Below are 15,791 nucleotides of genomic sequence, written 5' to 3' on the forward strand. Positions count from 1 at the left end.
TTGAGATGCATGTTGCTTAGCCAGCCCACATGGACAGCAGGTTCAGAAGCACAAGTAAAAAAAAATCTCTTGTGATCTTTCCTGCTCTTTGCGAATCATAACACTGCAGCTAGCATGAAGGGCGGTAAACTGGGCTTGACAGTAAAGACTGTGGTGGTGCCATCTATTGACAAATATTGCAACAAATGGCTGTCTGATTGGTGGCAAATGTTTTATTTTCATTTCTTTGCACTGATTTGCCAAAGAGCTTGAAGAGGTACTCATCACAAAAGTAACATAATGCCACCTCATTTTGTGGGGCATAAATGGCAGAGGAAACTGGGGGCTTCGTGTGCGATTTCCTGATCAACTTGGTCAGCTCTTTGCACAGCAAAAAATCGGTGGTAGTGGCCTGAAGGGGAACCTATCAATCTAACAAAGCTTCTTGTTTTCATTGGTTTTGTTTTCTTTTTAACTGCAGTTATCACTGCTGATTGCTGATGACTGTGGCCAAGGGGCTAATGGCTTTTAGCACAGGTTGTTGACCTACTGGTTGGCTGATTAATACATTTGTTTAGAAAGAAATGACAGGGACAAAAAAGGTGGCTTTTTATGCTTTGTTGTGTCTATTTTTTGCTTATTTCTTTGTTTCTGAAATGAATTTTCATTGCAGAAGGTTCTTAACTTTTATTTAGCACAAATGGAGCTGTGCACCTTGTTTTGTATTTTTTCTGATGTATGTTCTGCAATATGTGTGACAGGTCATTGAAATTAATAAGTCCGGTGGCTCATTTTCTTGTAGTGCGACAGGCTTTGCGGGCCAGGGACTCAAATTCGGGACGTCCAATGCATCAACCCGCTTGGCGGTGATACTGTGGAAGTTCTTAACGATACGGGCTGTGATGAGGCAACAAAGCCACCTACCAATCAGACCTGTGAGCTGCGACCCTGTGACGGCACTGAGTGGGTTACTTCACCATGGTCTGGAGTGAGTACCAGATTTCTTGATTCAATGTTTAGCTCGTATTTAGATAGGTCATGCTTCTGACCTGTTATATGGGATTTGTGTTTTTGTTTTTTTCCTGTCAGCACTGAATGTTGGTATAGTATGCTTTTATTTGTGTACGACTCTTCAGTGAGAAGAGTTCTTGGAATGGGAAACATTTGAGCATCAGAATTTATTCATTTGGTGATTTGGCTGGGCACACAGGCGCAAGGAAATCACAAGCTTCTTGTCAGTATCACAGTTCACATGTCAGATCATCATCACATCATTGCCCCCGTGTACGTTTTTGATAGATGCTGCTTTTGGGTCAGCAACTTCTTTGCACAAAATTTTAAAAAATGGCCAGCGCAAATGGCACAGAACAGGGAATTGAGCTGACAAAGGTAGAGGGCTGAGGAGCTTGTAACTCCATGCGTATGAAAGCAGGGAAGGATGACAATAGGCTGCTAGACAAACAGTTGTTCGAGTACCAGCTCAATCGATATGCCGCGCTGTTGCAGCAGCTTCTCTTGGAGTGTTCTCCACCTTGATGTTCTGCTCTCTTTTAAATCACAGTGCGAGGCACCATGTTCCTCACGTATTGAGACCCGGCAGGTGCTGTGCACCAATGAAGAAGGGATGCTCTTTCCGGATGATTACTGCGACGAGGAGAAGCGACCCAACACGACCAAGCCTTGCGACGAAGATGACAGTGCCCTGGACGCTCAGTGCCAGTATATGTGGTACTACTCACAGTGGAGCCCTGTGAGCCGCCTCATTTGGCCCTTCCTGTTCTTTGCCCCTCTGTGTGCCTCATTTGTACAGATATTAGGCACCAACTAGAGGACATCTGAAGGTTATCTTAAAATTTAGCACAATATTTCCTTTTGCATTGGACTCTCGACAGGTCTAACTTACTTAATCGAACTGCCGGTTTTTTTCGTTACTTTGGTCCCGCCAACATGAAGTGCATTAATTCACATATGCCTAGTGACCTACATGTGGGATGCCACATTTTTGTGCATTGACTCTCTATAACCCCGCTCTAAAGTACTCTGTGCTTTGAGAGTAATGTGAATTAAATGTATCAAAATGGGTAGATGGGCTCACATGCTGTTCATCCATGGAAGACAGCTGCTGAGCTGCGGTCTTTATCACAGACCTTTCTCTCTTGGCTAGGTTAGTGATTGAGCCACAGAACTCTTACGAACAAAGAGCCTGACCATGTTTTGATAGGTTGTTCTATTAAAGTTAATGGAATATCATTTCAGCATAGTGAACCATGCAGTTGACCTTGTGTAGTATGTGAATTCTATGCATGACACTCATTTTTCTCACTGCTGAAGCTGCTCTATTTTATGTATTTTCTTTAGACAAGAAGGCGTGTCACACTCATTAGGCTATGTCATTGAAGTCACAGGGCTTTAATCCAATTTTTTTTTCTTTACTCCCAGTGCTCTACTGAGTGTGGGCGCGGGATGCAGACACGGAAGGTATTTTGTGGCACTATCATCGATGGAAGCATTGTCAACACGACAGATGACAACTGTGACCTGGCTGACCAGCTGAACTCGACCAGGGAGTGCGTTGTTGAGGATGTTTGCAACGGCACCTGGGTTGCTGCTCCATGGAACCGGGTGGGTCACTTGTCCATTGTTCATTAGCAGGGTGAAAAAAATTAAACTACTTTGCTTAAAATCTCTTTCTATTGAAGGGTGTTAAAAATGAAATAGGCTACCTGGAGGTGTTGTGATAGTGAAGTTCAGTGCCGTGATATTGTCGTTCACTCTCAAAAGGTGAATGATTATACTCTAGTCGCTTTTGTTGAAAAATTTTCCAGCTGTAATTTGGGAGATACAGTCATTACAATCAAACCTCAATACGTTGAATGCATATATTATGAATTATTGGCTACATTGAACTGTTCCTAAATATTATCTGCAAACACATGCAATTCTTGCTGTATATATCAAACTACCGAGCTTCAAGCTCCGCCTGCTTGAATGGCGGGCATTAAGGCTTTGCTTCACTGCATAAGTGTTCACACTGTTGTTTGCACCCTAGTCTTGCATTTTCCAACAGTGTTAGGAAGCAGGCAGTAAGTTGGCGCGCATTCTCAGCTCTCGCACCTGCTGGGAATGCTTGGGATCCAGCGGCATGGTCATTTGTAGCCTTCCAGTAGTGGTGAAAACTGCACTAGCTTGACACCTCATTTTTCACATGACACCGCTGTTATGCAGGGAAGCCCCACTAACTGGCGTTTGGTGCTTGGTTTTTTTCGTGGCCTCCGAAACCACTGCAAGTGGCTTCTAAACAGCATCAAAATTTTGGAAAGAATCTCTCCCTACACTCTAGTATGAGCTGCTTAAATTGTTGTTCCTTCACTGATTAAAGTGCGCTACTTTGCCGCGCATTTTCGGCGAGATTTCATATTACTAATTTCGACTATATTGAATCATTTTACGATTTTTTACCTGTTGAATATAACAAGGTATGCCCGTATGTGCATTATCTAGTTTTGCCTTGTGTTGCACTAATCTGTGGGCACCTTGGCAAATGGTCAGATAAAGCAAATGAATACCGGAGCAGTGTCAAAACTTGAGGGGAACACAAAGGTCAGTAAAGAAAACTTTGTGTCTGGAAAAAGAGGCGAGAGCAGACACAACTGTGATGAAGGGAGAGAGGAAAGCTGATCAGAGGTAAACCCTTTACTTCTAGAGTCTGGTTTTCATACTTGCTGCCACATTAAATGAACAAAAAAATTCTAGGCTGTTACGTTAAGAGTACAAAATTAGTGCACTTGTGCTGTGTCAAATGAGACTTTGTTTTGTTGTTTCCTGGCTGGGCTGTGAGGTCATGTGCTAAGGTGTACAACTAGTGGCACACAGCTTATTGTTATCACTTCTTCCCATTGAAAGAGGAAAAAAAACAACAAAACTGTGGGCTAGTCTTTCCTTTCTTGTTTTTTCAGAATTAACTGCTATGTGTACTTCATCGCTGTACTAGTGTTATGGAATAAAAATGATTACCATTGCATATATACTCTGTCGTGGTACTGTTTAGCACAGATGAATGTGTTTGTGCCGTAGCTTTTAACTGCGGCCCTTTTGTGCAAGATTTTCACTGGCGGTATGGCGCATGCCTTGCAGTGCTCCACACCCTGCGGAGGAGGGCAGCGCACGAGAACTGTCATCTGTCACGTCGACGGGAAGCCAGCAGCCCCCAAGCATTGTGACATGGGCAAGAAGCCATTTGACACCGAGTCGTGCAACATGAATGCGTGCGATGAAGGTACGACCCATTTTGCCCCTGTATCATGTTAACGTGATAGCGCTGTAGCTCTCCTTCTGCAGAAAATCTGGCCTTGGCTTTGGGAGTGAGAGATCTCTGGAGAAGCAACCTAGGTGGTCCATCCAGGTCACATGACCTTGTGGCATCATCACAAGCAGCCCTCCTGATTGTGAGCACACTGCACACAGTGGCAGGGTGGTGCAGTAGCGCATCGTTTAACTGCTGCACCACTTTGCCAGGAACGGTATTAGGACTCCGAGGGATCTATGAATGTGAAGTCAAGAATGACCAATTCCACATGTATGGGCATTAACCCATTAATGCTGTTGTGTCGTACCCTTAAGGCAAAGCTTGAGTTACCCATACACTTTTTCCATTTAGCCCTTTAATGCCAAAATTAGGAAGGAGTTCATTTCAAAAGTAATTACCTCCACATTATGCTAGCTCCTGTACCCACATTCAAAGGCCAATCTCAAAAATTTGTCAGCGCCACTAAAGTTTGAAAAACTGGTGCGTCACCAGTTAGCTTTGTACTGGCAGTAGGGCATGTAGATGTGCAATGATGTTTATTTTGCACTTGGGCATACATGCTATATATATATATATATATATATATATATATATATATATATATATATATATATATATATATATATATATATATATATATATATATATATATATATATATATATATATATATATATATATATATATATATATATATATATATATATATATATATATATATATATATATATATATATATATATATATATATATATATATATATATATATATATATATATATACGCACACACACACACACACACACATATAGCATGTATGCCCGAGCATATATATATATATATATAGCCGTTCTTGTTGATTTAAAGCTGGTAACTCATAATTTTGTGATTATACTTCCCATTCCCATTGCCGTCATAATTAATTCTCATCTCGAGGAGTGCCTCATTGTTGAGCCTAGGCTTGCTCATATTCCAGATGAAGTGATTCTCCTGGGAGGCTGCAAGGACTCCAAGCATGGCTGCTGCCCTGACGGCATGACGCCCGCTGGTGCCAACTTTGAGGGCTGCCCCAAGGTCAACCCCGTTGAGGGTGGCTGCAAAGCTACAGAGTTTGGCTGCTGCCTAGACGGCGTCACCGCTGCTTTTGGGCCATTCATGTGAGCCTGCCTCTTGTCTTGCGTTCACAGTCTGCCCTTTGTTTTCTCTGATTTCCAAGACTGTGCAACCTAATCTGCATTCTCCGTGACGGTACAGCTCACGCACGTGCTGCTAGTGACAAAGAATTTTTCTAATCTCACGTCCAGTTGAAAACGATAACATTTTGCAATGCATCTGTGCACTGCTGATTGCTTTTTTCTTATTACTAGTTTAAAATAATTACATATTTACCATGTCACAACGCTTCATGCAGCATGGTAATTGAAGAAGCTGGATTGCATTTCAGAGATTTCACACCTATATGTGACATGGGGTTGTCTTAATGGCTCTGGAAACGATTTACATCGCTCAGTTTCAGCTGAAGCATGAAGTTCAGATAACCAGTTGGGTGAGTGGTGCTACAGGCAACAAGAGGTGCTGTACTCAGAGTGAAGTGAGCTCAGTAAGTTTGTAGGTAGACAGTAGATGAAATTGGAGCTGGATAGGCTAACTGTGATGTTGATAGTGGATTTGCCGAAGTGCTTGATGTCACATTCGACCTGAAACAGCATCACATTCACTGACTTGTGATGTGAAGCATTGTCATGTTAAGTCACTGACCTCCGATATGAAGATCTGTCTCGTTAGACTTGTGAGTGGTTCTTGGCCAACTCTTGTTCATCTTTTTTTTGGCCTGTGCTTCCAGGAAGGGCTGTGAGAAGATGTCGTTCTGCAACGGCACACAGTTTGGCTGCTGCCCCGATGGCGAGACTGCTGCGAAGGGCCCTGGTGATGAAGGCTGCTTCCCAGCTACGACCGAGGCTGCCCCCACCAACTGCAGTGCGACTGAATGGGGCTGCTGTCCTGATGGCATCAACGCCGCTGCTGATTCGAACCAGACCAACTGCGCTGAGGCAACGACTATTGCTGTTCTCCCATGCGCCGATTCTCAGTTTGGATGCTGCCCCGACAATGTGACGGCTGCAGATGGCCCAGGAGGCCTTAACTGCATCGAAGGGTCTGGCACCGAGGAGCCCTGCCACGCGACGGCTCACGGTTGTTGTCCCGATGGATGGTCGGTGGCCCAGGGACCAAACAACGAGGGTTGTCCAGACATGTTTCAAGTCTCGCCCGATATGAACTGCTCTACATCAACCCACGGTTGCTGCCCAGACGGCATCACACCAGCGTTGGGTCCAGAGGGACTGGGTTGCGATGAGATTGAAGGAAGCGGAACTGAGCCGACGGACTGCGAGAACACCCTCTATGGATGCTGCCCCGATGGCAAGACGTCGGCAAGCGGTGTGGGCTTTGAAGGCTGCAGCAACTGCACCAACTCCACATTTGGGTGTTGCCCTGATGGCATGACCGCAGCTGCTGGAGAGGCGTTTGAAGGATGCGCTGAGGGTTGTGAGGCCACGAAGTACGGCTGCTGCCCGGACAAGATCACAGCAGCCGAGGGACCCAATTCGGAAGGATGTGGAAACTGCACGGACTCTCTGTACGGATGCTGTGAGGATAACACGACTTACTCGCTGGGACCAAATAAGGAGGGTTGCTGCGTGGTGAGCGAATTTGGCTGTTGTCGTGACAACATCACAGCGGTCACTGAGGATGGATGCCTGTGCAATGGCACAGCGCATGGATGCTGCCCAGACAACGTCACCATTGCCCTGGGTTCTGAGTACGTATGCATTGGGCTCAAATGAGATGATGATTATAGTTTGCATAGGTCCTGGTTTATGCTAACTGGTTAATGGTCTTATAACTTTAAGCACCATCTCGAAGAGACGAGACAACCAACAAGACGCACATATAGCGAGATAGTGCCTGCTTTGTTGTAAACACGCCTTGTTCTTCAGCTTAGCATTTTCACACCTTTGTTTCAAGATCTAAAAGTAAATGAAATGGATGGAGGACGCGTTATGAGTTGTTTTTATGCCATGGGTTGTTGTTCCTAGCTGTGCGTTTCGTTAAAGAACGTCGGAAATTCATGTTAACCTGGGAAATGTAAAATAATGTTTGGAACAAGGTTGAACCATTTTGCACCAGCTAGTGTGAGTTTAATGGCAGATTGGCAAACCCTGCTGAAACTGTTTGTGTGCTTCTTCCCCAGTATTTATGTTTTCTTAACATGAATGTCCTGCTGACACGGAAGATGTGTCCAGTTCCATTTTTCAAATTGTTAACACATTGGAAGAGTGTCGGAAGAGTTTAGCATGGAATATTTGTGTTTAAAAAATCTAGTAAGAGAGAGGGGAAGAGGAAAGGAAAGATGGAAGGAGGTTGAATAGAAGAGTGATCCATTTGGCTGCCCTATACTGAGGGAATGTGAAAGAAAAAGATAGGGATGGGGCAAGAGGCAAAGACATCATGTAAGCAGATTAATGATTTGCAGAGTCGCAAATCTGTTGCAGAAGCATGACACCTTGAGGAACCTGAGCAGTGCCTGGAAAAGCCTTCAGCGAAAGAAGCTTAGTCAGTGAGAAGCACATGCTATGCCCCATTTTGCAAAGACACCTCTGTCATTGCTACCAATGCTGTGTAGAGGAGTTCAGGCAATCATTCACGCTTGTTGTTGTCACTCGAGTGCTTGAATCATAATGGCCTGCATAACCTGAAGTTTGTGACAGCATCTGGAAAGGACATGAGTGAGCCCAGTTTGTTCTCGCTATTCTGCATTTTGAGTCAATATCAAACATGGCGGATGAACTGAAGTTGAAGGGAATTCACTGATGGCATTCATTTACCTGTGCACGCAGCTTCGAGGGATGCACTTGCGAGCATTATCCCTTTGGCTGCTGCCCTGACAAGAAGTCGCCTGCTGAGGGTCCGGACTTTGAAGGCTGTGTCATCTGTACCAACACGACCTTTGGATGCTGCCCTGATGACCTCACGGCTGCACTGGGCCCGAACTTTGAAGGCTGCGAAGGGTACGGATGTCCACAACATTCCTTGTGGGCATTCCAGTATTTTTGCATTGTGGGAGCTAGTTGGTTCATTCTTAGAGCTCTTTGTGGGGCTAGCTGCCCAGTGCTCAACTTGTTCTGCTTATGGTACTGCAGGGTGCTGCGTGGGTTAGAAATGAAATCTGCAGCCTCAGCAAGATGCATGATGTTTTACGAACAGCGTAAAAACTGTAGAGCTTGATATTTTCTAAGTTTCTATGCTGGTTCGATGTAAAATGTTTGGCGGTTGAGGGGCCTTGCAGGTGCTCTCTGTAAAGCTTAATTTTTCACATTTAGACCCTAAACCTTTGTGGTAGGGGATATGGTATGAACTTATAGCAGCCATTCCTCTGACAGTTAGTGCCTTGGGTTCAAAGTGAAGGTACACCAAGCAGCAAACATTTAGGCTTTAGACTGTTAATAATGCCCGAATTTGTAGAACAAAGATGTAGATGAGACTTGATGAAACCCCGAAGCAGTCGTCATGTGATGTTAACTGTGAAAGTCATCTTGGTTAAGTGCCTGCACCCTTTTCGCTTACTTCACTCGCAGTTTTTAGTCTTGTAAGAATTTCTCGAGTTTTCTTTAACTTGTCCAATTACAGATACGAGACCAACTGCACCAACACCACGTTTGGCTGCTGCCCCGACGGACTGCAGGCCGCAGAGGGCGAGAACTTTGCCGGTTGTGCGGTGGCATGCGAGAGCACTCCATTTGGCTGCTGCCCGGATGGATTGGCTCCGGCTTCGGGCATTGGCTTTGAGGGCTGCGACAACTGCAACGAATCTCTGTATGGTTGCTGTGCTGACAACACGTCGTTCGCCCTCGGCCCTGATGGTGAGGGCTGTTGCTTCCACACCGAGTTTGGATGTTGCCATGACAACAAGACAGAGGCTCGAGGACCGGACCGTGATGGCTGCAGCTGCCACACGACACCACATGGCTGCTGTCCCGATGGAGTCGCTGTAGCACGTGGCCCCAGGTAGGGCTGAAATCTGTGTCACAGACTAAGATAGACCAATGCATCGATTTAGGTGCACTATTCGACACACGCTAATAATGCATCCCTGATGTCCTCTGCTCCCCTCCTCTCACCAATGTAGATTTGTGTGCACTCTCCCTCTTTCACCACCCTCTTGGTGGTTTGCATCGATGCACCGCCTGTCTTTTCTGCATCAAATGTCAGCAACAGGCGGAACACACTCAACAGCATAGTGGTTTTAATCATTGGCCCCGGTAGAGCGCTGTTGCCTTGCTAGCCATGTTCCTGCCACTACCACTGCTAAGGTTGCGATGATGCCATCTATTAAATACGCTCTGATGCTCCAACACAGTAGAGCACTAGTCACGTGTGCTTCTCAGCAGATTTTGCTCTGTGGCCTATTCTGGTGTGCTTTCATTGTTCTTTGTTTGTTTGTTTGTTTGTAATGTACCTTATGTGTTGGGTTATACACTGCATAGTAGACCTGTAAAACTGAAAAAAGAAAAGCACACACAGTGAAACAGGTCACTTGTAGCAAAGCAATTCAAAGAAACCACTGAAGGAAGGTTTCTTCAATAAGGCATTGAAAACTGAAGAAAAATAAACATATTCAACTGAAAGATTCGGCACTACAAGAGGCAAAAATGTGAAAGATGCACAGTGTAATGAGAGACATTATAAGCGTGTAAAACAGAGCAAAGACTTTACATGAAAACCTCTATGTGAAAAGTGATATGCAGCTCTTAGATAGAAAGGTGACCGACACATTCGCATAAAGAGGGGTGTGTGGGCTCATGCCTGTAATCTGCAATCTTATACTCTTATATTGAGGCATAAAACACAAATCTCAATACAAAGAGAGGCATACATTCTGCTCTTAAGCTGTGCGTCTTACACCTTTACATAGAGGCATAAAATCTACTACATTTCTAAAGTCGACGCTTAATAGTTTGAACTAAAAGAGGATCGAAAATTTGTTGGAGTTATGCTTAGTTCGATATATGGGCATCTTCTTTACTAATACTCTTAGTGCAGACAAGCCTGACTAAAGTGTCATTTAAAATAAACTAGGACGTTGATCTAAATGAGGTGAAGTTAACAGTAATCCACTGGGAATGAAGTTTTACAAGTGTAAAAATTGTAACCTGTGCTCATGCTGCACGATTAATGGAGAGCTAAACTCAGTTTAACACTGTTGCACACTTTTCTCACTGCCAGGTACTACGGGTGCACGTGCCACAACTACCCGTATGGCTGCTGCCAGGACAGGCACACGCCGGCCGGCGGTCCCAACTTTGAAGGGTGCATCTGCTCAAGGCTCCTCTATGGCTGCTGTCCCGACAACTACACTCCGGCTGAAGGCCCCCACATGGCGGGTTGTCCGTGCTCGATCATGGAGTTTGGCTGCTGCCTCGACCAGCGCACACCTGCCCGGGGGCCCAACCTGGCTGGGTGCGGCTGTGAGACCATGCCGTATGGATGCTGTCCTGACCAGGTGGGCAGATTCAGAGCTTCTCCTCATTGTGAGGTCACATCTGGCCTTGAGGGAGAGCAAGCTGTTGGGTAGAGTTCTTGTCTTATGATTCAGCAGTTACAGCAATGGCACAAAGCCGCCGTAGTGGCTTAGCGTCTATGGCGTTCGGCTACTGATAAGGTCACAGGATCGAATCTGGACCGGGTAGTCGCATTTCTAATGTGGGCAAGATGCAAAAGCGCCTGTGCTGTGCAATGTCAGCACGTGTTAAACAACCCCAAGTGGTGTAAAATAATCTGGAGCTCTCGACTATGCCATCCCTCATAGCCTACACGTCACTTTGCGACGTTATATCCCACATACCATAACACGTAATGGCAGCACCCTTCTGTGGCTAGGATTAGTCGTATAAGCTGGTGGTCAGCCAGGCATGGAGTACGCACGAGAGTCCTATAAGGCTGTGCCTACCAGTATGCCCCATCCTGAAGAAAACAGCAGCATCATATCAGTTTTTGTGAGATTAGTATCACTTCTATGGAATCAATCTCTCAGGCATTCATAGATGAGAACAGTGTCATTGTTTTTGTTATGGTAGAGAGTTTGGTAGTGTTTTAAGGGGCCATATAATTATTCTTCTCAACTCCCTGTTGCATACTGCTACACTCAAGTTCCGGCACTTTTATGCAGCTGACATTCAAATATTTCCAAGATCTGCACTTGTGATATCTGCATAGTGGAGGCTTTGTGTCGTCTTGTGTTGTATTCCAGATTTGATTGCTGTATGTGAGAGTGAGAGTCAAGTGCACACAAAATGCAGAGAAGCACTCCTGAGCATTGGCAGTTTTTTCTCTTCTTTTTCACTTACGGTAAAATGTTCACTGCGTTCTACATTCATTAATTTCAGGCATTTCCTTCATACTGCTTCGAGGCATAACACCTTCTGCACTGTAGTTTTTGTTATATCTGTGACTTTTCACTGTGGAGAACTGAGACATGTTGGACTTGTGGGGAGACTGTAGACTCTGTTCTTTGCTGTCCTGTGCAATTGTCAATGTGCTTTCCTCACTGCATGCATTTCTGGCAACCGCTTTCAGCAAACACCAGCCCGGGGTCCCGGCTTCGGTGGTTGCCCTTGCACGGCAATGCCCTACGGCTGCTGTGCTGACCGTCACACTGCTGCCCAGGGACCAGATGGCAGGGGCTGCGAGTGTGAAAGGCTGCTCTACGGGTGCGTCCTGTCTTGTTTCTTCACAGTGGTAGCTCTGCCAGGTAGACTTTGTCCAGTTTATGTCACCATTGTATTTAGCAGTTGTAGTAGTAGGAGTGGTGTGTCATAACAAGGAAGTCACTGGTCTGACCACTTCAAGCTCACATAAGATTATCTTGTGACCAATAAGAATAGTACTAAAATATATTGTCATAAGTTCACCTTAAGGCCACTCGAAATGTCCTCCCAGAGCTCATATCATCTGGGGTCAAAATCCTAGTCCCTCGCAGTCATTACTTCCTCTCGAAGACAGTTTTCAGTCTGGTAGGATGTCAATGCTATCACTGGTCTCAGTTTTACCGTCAGTTCATTGTACTTCTGTTCACATATATGTCTGGCTCACCTCGTACCGTTGTTACGAGTTGCAGGAGCTTGCGCACCTTATCTGTTAGGCACCTGTCACATCATATACTGTATTAACTCAAATATCACGTTTGTTTTATTTGCTGATAATGGAAGGGGAATGAATGTTATTGAATAGCTGAATTAGTAGTACAGAATAATTTAATCGATATTATTGAATAATCAAGTAGTTTTATTCTGTTCGGCACTGGCACAAGTGACCCTTGCAATACAGTCATGGTCGTGCTCTGTACAGGTGCTGTCCTGATGGCCGCACGCCGGCAACGGGTCCGAGCCTGACTGGCTGCACTTGCCACCACTATCCACACGGTTGCTGTCCTGATGGACGAACGCCGGCTCGGGGTCCGGATGCCGATGGCTGCACCTGTGCCCTGACTGCGTATGGCTGCTGTCGTGATGGCGTCACGGCTGCAAGGGGGCACCACTTTGAGGGCTGTTCGGACAAGATCATTGTCCCCCCCAGGAATGTCAGCGCCAGTGAGTACCATCTTGTTTGCCCTAACAAAGGTTGAAGGGGTACTGACGAAAGATTGAAGTTGGGTTGTACCAATAAATCACCACATCCTAACGGCAAAGGCACTACGTATTTTCCCTGAAAATGGAGCTTTTGTGAAGCAGAAAAGTCCAAGAAATGAAACACAGGCGTCACTGCCACTGGCGGTTTGTACAAGCAGTCTGCGATGCGTCAAGACAGTCTTCTGAGTGTGGATCCCACAAACTGGACATTACGATTCACTTCGAAATGGTGATCACGAGAGTGCTTTTTATCCTCGCTTTCACGAGTTTCAGTCGAGTGGCGCGAAGAAGAATGTTCCTTTCTGTAATTCAATTTTCTTAGCAACAAATGTATATTTTGTTGCTGGACAAACGGCGGCATAGTGAGAAAGAGTCATGAAACCGATTTTTGCTGAAAACAAACATTGGATGAAGTTGTGCTCAGTGGTCAGAAGAAGCACATCAGGCAGAAAAGTTGGTTTGATTTTTTGGGGGTTTAACGTCCCAAAGCGACTCGAGCTATGAGGGATGCCATAGTGAAGGGTTCCAGAAATTTCGACCACCTGAGGTTCCCTAATGTGTACTGACATCACACAGTACACAGGCCTCTAGAATTTCGCCTCCATTGAAATTCACCTGCCGTGGCTGGGGTCAAACCCACATTTTTTGGGTCAGCAGCCGAGCACCGTAACCACTGAGCCACCACGGCGGCTTCAGAAAAGTTGATTTCTTGCCATATTTTTTGCCTTTTCCAACTTATTTTTTGCTGCTAATAAATTTCATAGTATCTGCACACTAACTTGTTTCAATTGATCACCCTTCTTGAATTTTATACTTCTTTTTTTTAAGCTTGGAGCACTTATGTGAGTAGTTCGAAAAAAATTTTCAGATTGTCTTTTTCTTTCAAGTGTTGTGATGAACAGACCTAATTCAATGCTATAAAAGTAGGGCAGTTTTGAACCAGTTTCAGATAGCAGTTGTACGAAAAAAAGGGTGACCTACTCTTATTAAGGTGTCCAAGAATTCATGCTACCGCAGCGGTGGCCTGATGGTTGAGCATCCACCTCGCATGCGGGAGGTGTGGGGTTCGATCCCCCTCCCTATACTGATTCCCCCGTGTAACCCTAAGCGGGCGAAAAACAAAGTAAAAAATAAAGGTGGGGGAAATATGCCTGCACCAGCTGAGCTTTAAGCAGGCTTAAACCAATTGGTAAAATAAACGAACAGGGCCCTCGAGATCCCCAGTGCCACCGGGTACCCACCAGTGATACAATGGCTACAAGCTTTCCCCTGCCTGGTGCTCGGCTTCTTTAGGGAGAGATGCTTGGGAAGTGGGTCTTTGTTCCCGCCTTGAGTAGAAGAAACAACCTTGTGCCATGGTGCTCTTTGGCCTCAGATGCCCTTTTGCCATAAAAATTCATTCATTCATTCATTCATTCATTCATTCATTCATTCATTCATTCATTCAAAAATTCATTCAAAAATTCATGCTGTGAACGTTTCAGAGGCAACAGGTTCTTGTCATCTTTCAGGTGTATGTGGCCTGCCCGAAGACCTTGGCCCATGCCGAAACTACACTGTCAACTGGTTCTTCAGCGTTGCTGACGGCCGCTGCAACCGGTTCTGGTATGGCGGCTGTGAGGGCAACGAAAACCGGTTCAACTCTGAAGAGGAGTGTGAGAACACTTGTGTCAAACCAGAAGGACCTGGTGAGGAAGTGACTGGTGTATGCCTGGCTTCAAGCTGTATTCGCTTTTTTTTATTTGCATGCTGTCAAGAACAGTTGGAAATCATTTAGTCCTTCAAGTGGTGAAATCATTAAATAGCATAGCTATAGCTGATGTCTTTGTCGCTCTAGTTAAAGTCCTTACAAAAAAGCTTCCAGTGTTTTGTTTTTAGAGCAAGGCTTGCGAGAGAAATATAATCTATACACAAACTTGGTCCGTCTTGTTGTTAATACTCCTGCAGATGCCTGCCAGCTCCCCAAGGTGGTCGGCCCTTGTGATGGCCAGTACGAGCACTGGTACTTCGATGCATCGACTCGTACCTGCGAGTCGTTCATGTATGGAGGGTGCCTCGGAAACAACAACCGCTTTGTCAGCAAAGACCTCTGTGAACAGACCTGCCTCCATCAGGAGACACTGGGTGAGCAGTCGTATATTTTTAGAAGTTTTTGAAGCGAAAAGCTTCACTATGCTAGGTAAAGCAGTCGTCGCGTAGGCCGAAGAATGACCTTGAACGACCTTCAGCCCAACCACGTTAGCCGTGTATGACCATATGTGGTACAGTTATGATGTCGAACCCTTGACCCATGACCTTTAGTTGACCTTTGACATTGGGTGACCTTTCGGTTGATCTTTGACCTTAAGAACATCTGATAGGGTGATGCGAAGCCATGTGATGACATCCAATGGGGGTGTATAAGACCATGTGATGCCACGTCATAGCCACGTGGTCGTGTGAGTATATATAGAATGTATGTTGTGAGCGTGTAGCGGAGTTGCAATGGCCAAGCCTCAGGCGCTTAGCAATCGTCCATTTGCTTTTCGCTGAATTCCAGGGTTAGCCAAGTTAAGCCACTGCTAACCTTTTTTTAAAGTTTTATTTTTTATATGCCATCAAATACAAAACCACTTTAGATCACCGGAGGGGCTTGAAGGGCAAGTGACAAAGATAACTAAATTCTCGGTGCAATGGAGAGCGGGAGAGACAATTGTAACCCTTTGACGGTTGAATTTTTCTTTAAAAATCTGCCCCAAAGTAGATTTTTTTATTGATGCTTCAGAATGAAAAAAATGACAAAATTTGGTAGAAACATGAACATAAATTAGGAGAGGTGGTA

The 15,791-nt window shown here is 45.2% G+C and overlaps 1 protein-coding gene across 4 annotated transcripts in view; it reads left to right on the top strand.

Moving 5' to 3' along the window:
- Positions 1-15,791, top strand: part of Ppn (proteoglycan-like sulfated glycoprotein papilin) — a 159,486-nt gene that overhangs the window by 103,462 nt on the left and 40,233 nt on the right. For all 4 annotated transcript variants that reach the window (XM_077665429.1, XM_077665430.1, XM_077665431.1 and 1 more), the window contains exons 13-25: positions 782-967; positions 1,541-1,729; positions 2,419-2,601; positions 4,114-4,255; positions 5,260-5,440; positions 6,127-7,104; positions 8,183-8,353; positions 8,973-9,350; positions 10,569-10,845; positions 11,919-12,052; positions 12,690-12,931; positions 14,482-14,658; positions 14,918-15,094. In XM_077665429.1, coding sequence (XP_077521555.1) covers positions 782-967; positions 1,541-1,729; positions 2,419-2,601; positions 4,114-4,255; positions 5,260-5,440; positions 6,127-7,104; positions 8,183-8,353; positions 8,973-9,350; positions 10,569-10,845; positions 11,919-12,052; positions 12,690-12,931; positions 14,482-14,658; positions 14,918-15,094 — 3,415 coding nt within the window. The remainder of the gene's footprint in view (positions 1-781; positions 968-1,540; positions 1,730-2,418; positions 2,602-4,113; positions 4,256-5,259; positions 5,441-6,126; positions 7,105-8,182; positions 8,354-8,972; positions 9,351-10,568; positions 10,846-11,918; positions 12,053-12,689; positions 12,932-14,481; positions 14,659-14,917; positions 15,095-15,791) is intronic.

Source organism: Amblyomma americanum, chromosome 5, assembly GCF_052857255.1.
Source record: "Amblyomma americanum isolate KBUSLIRL-KWMA chromosome 5, ASM5285725v1, whole genome shotgun sequence".
In the NCBI taxonomy this organism is placed as follows: domain Eukaryota; kingdom Metazoa; phylum Arthropoda; class Arachnida; order Ixodida; family Ixodidae; genus Amblyomma; species Amblyomma americanum.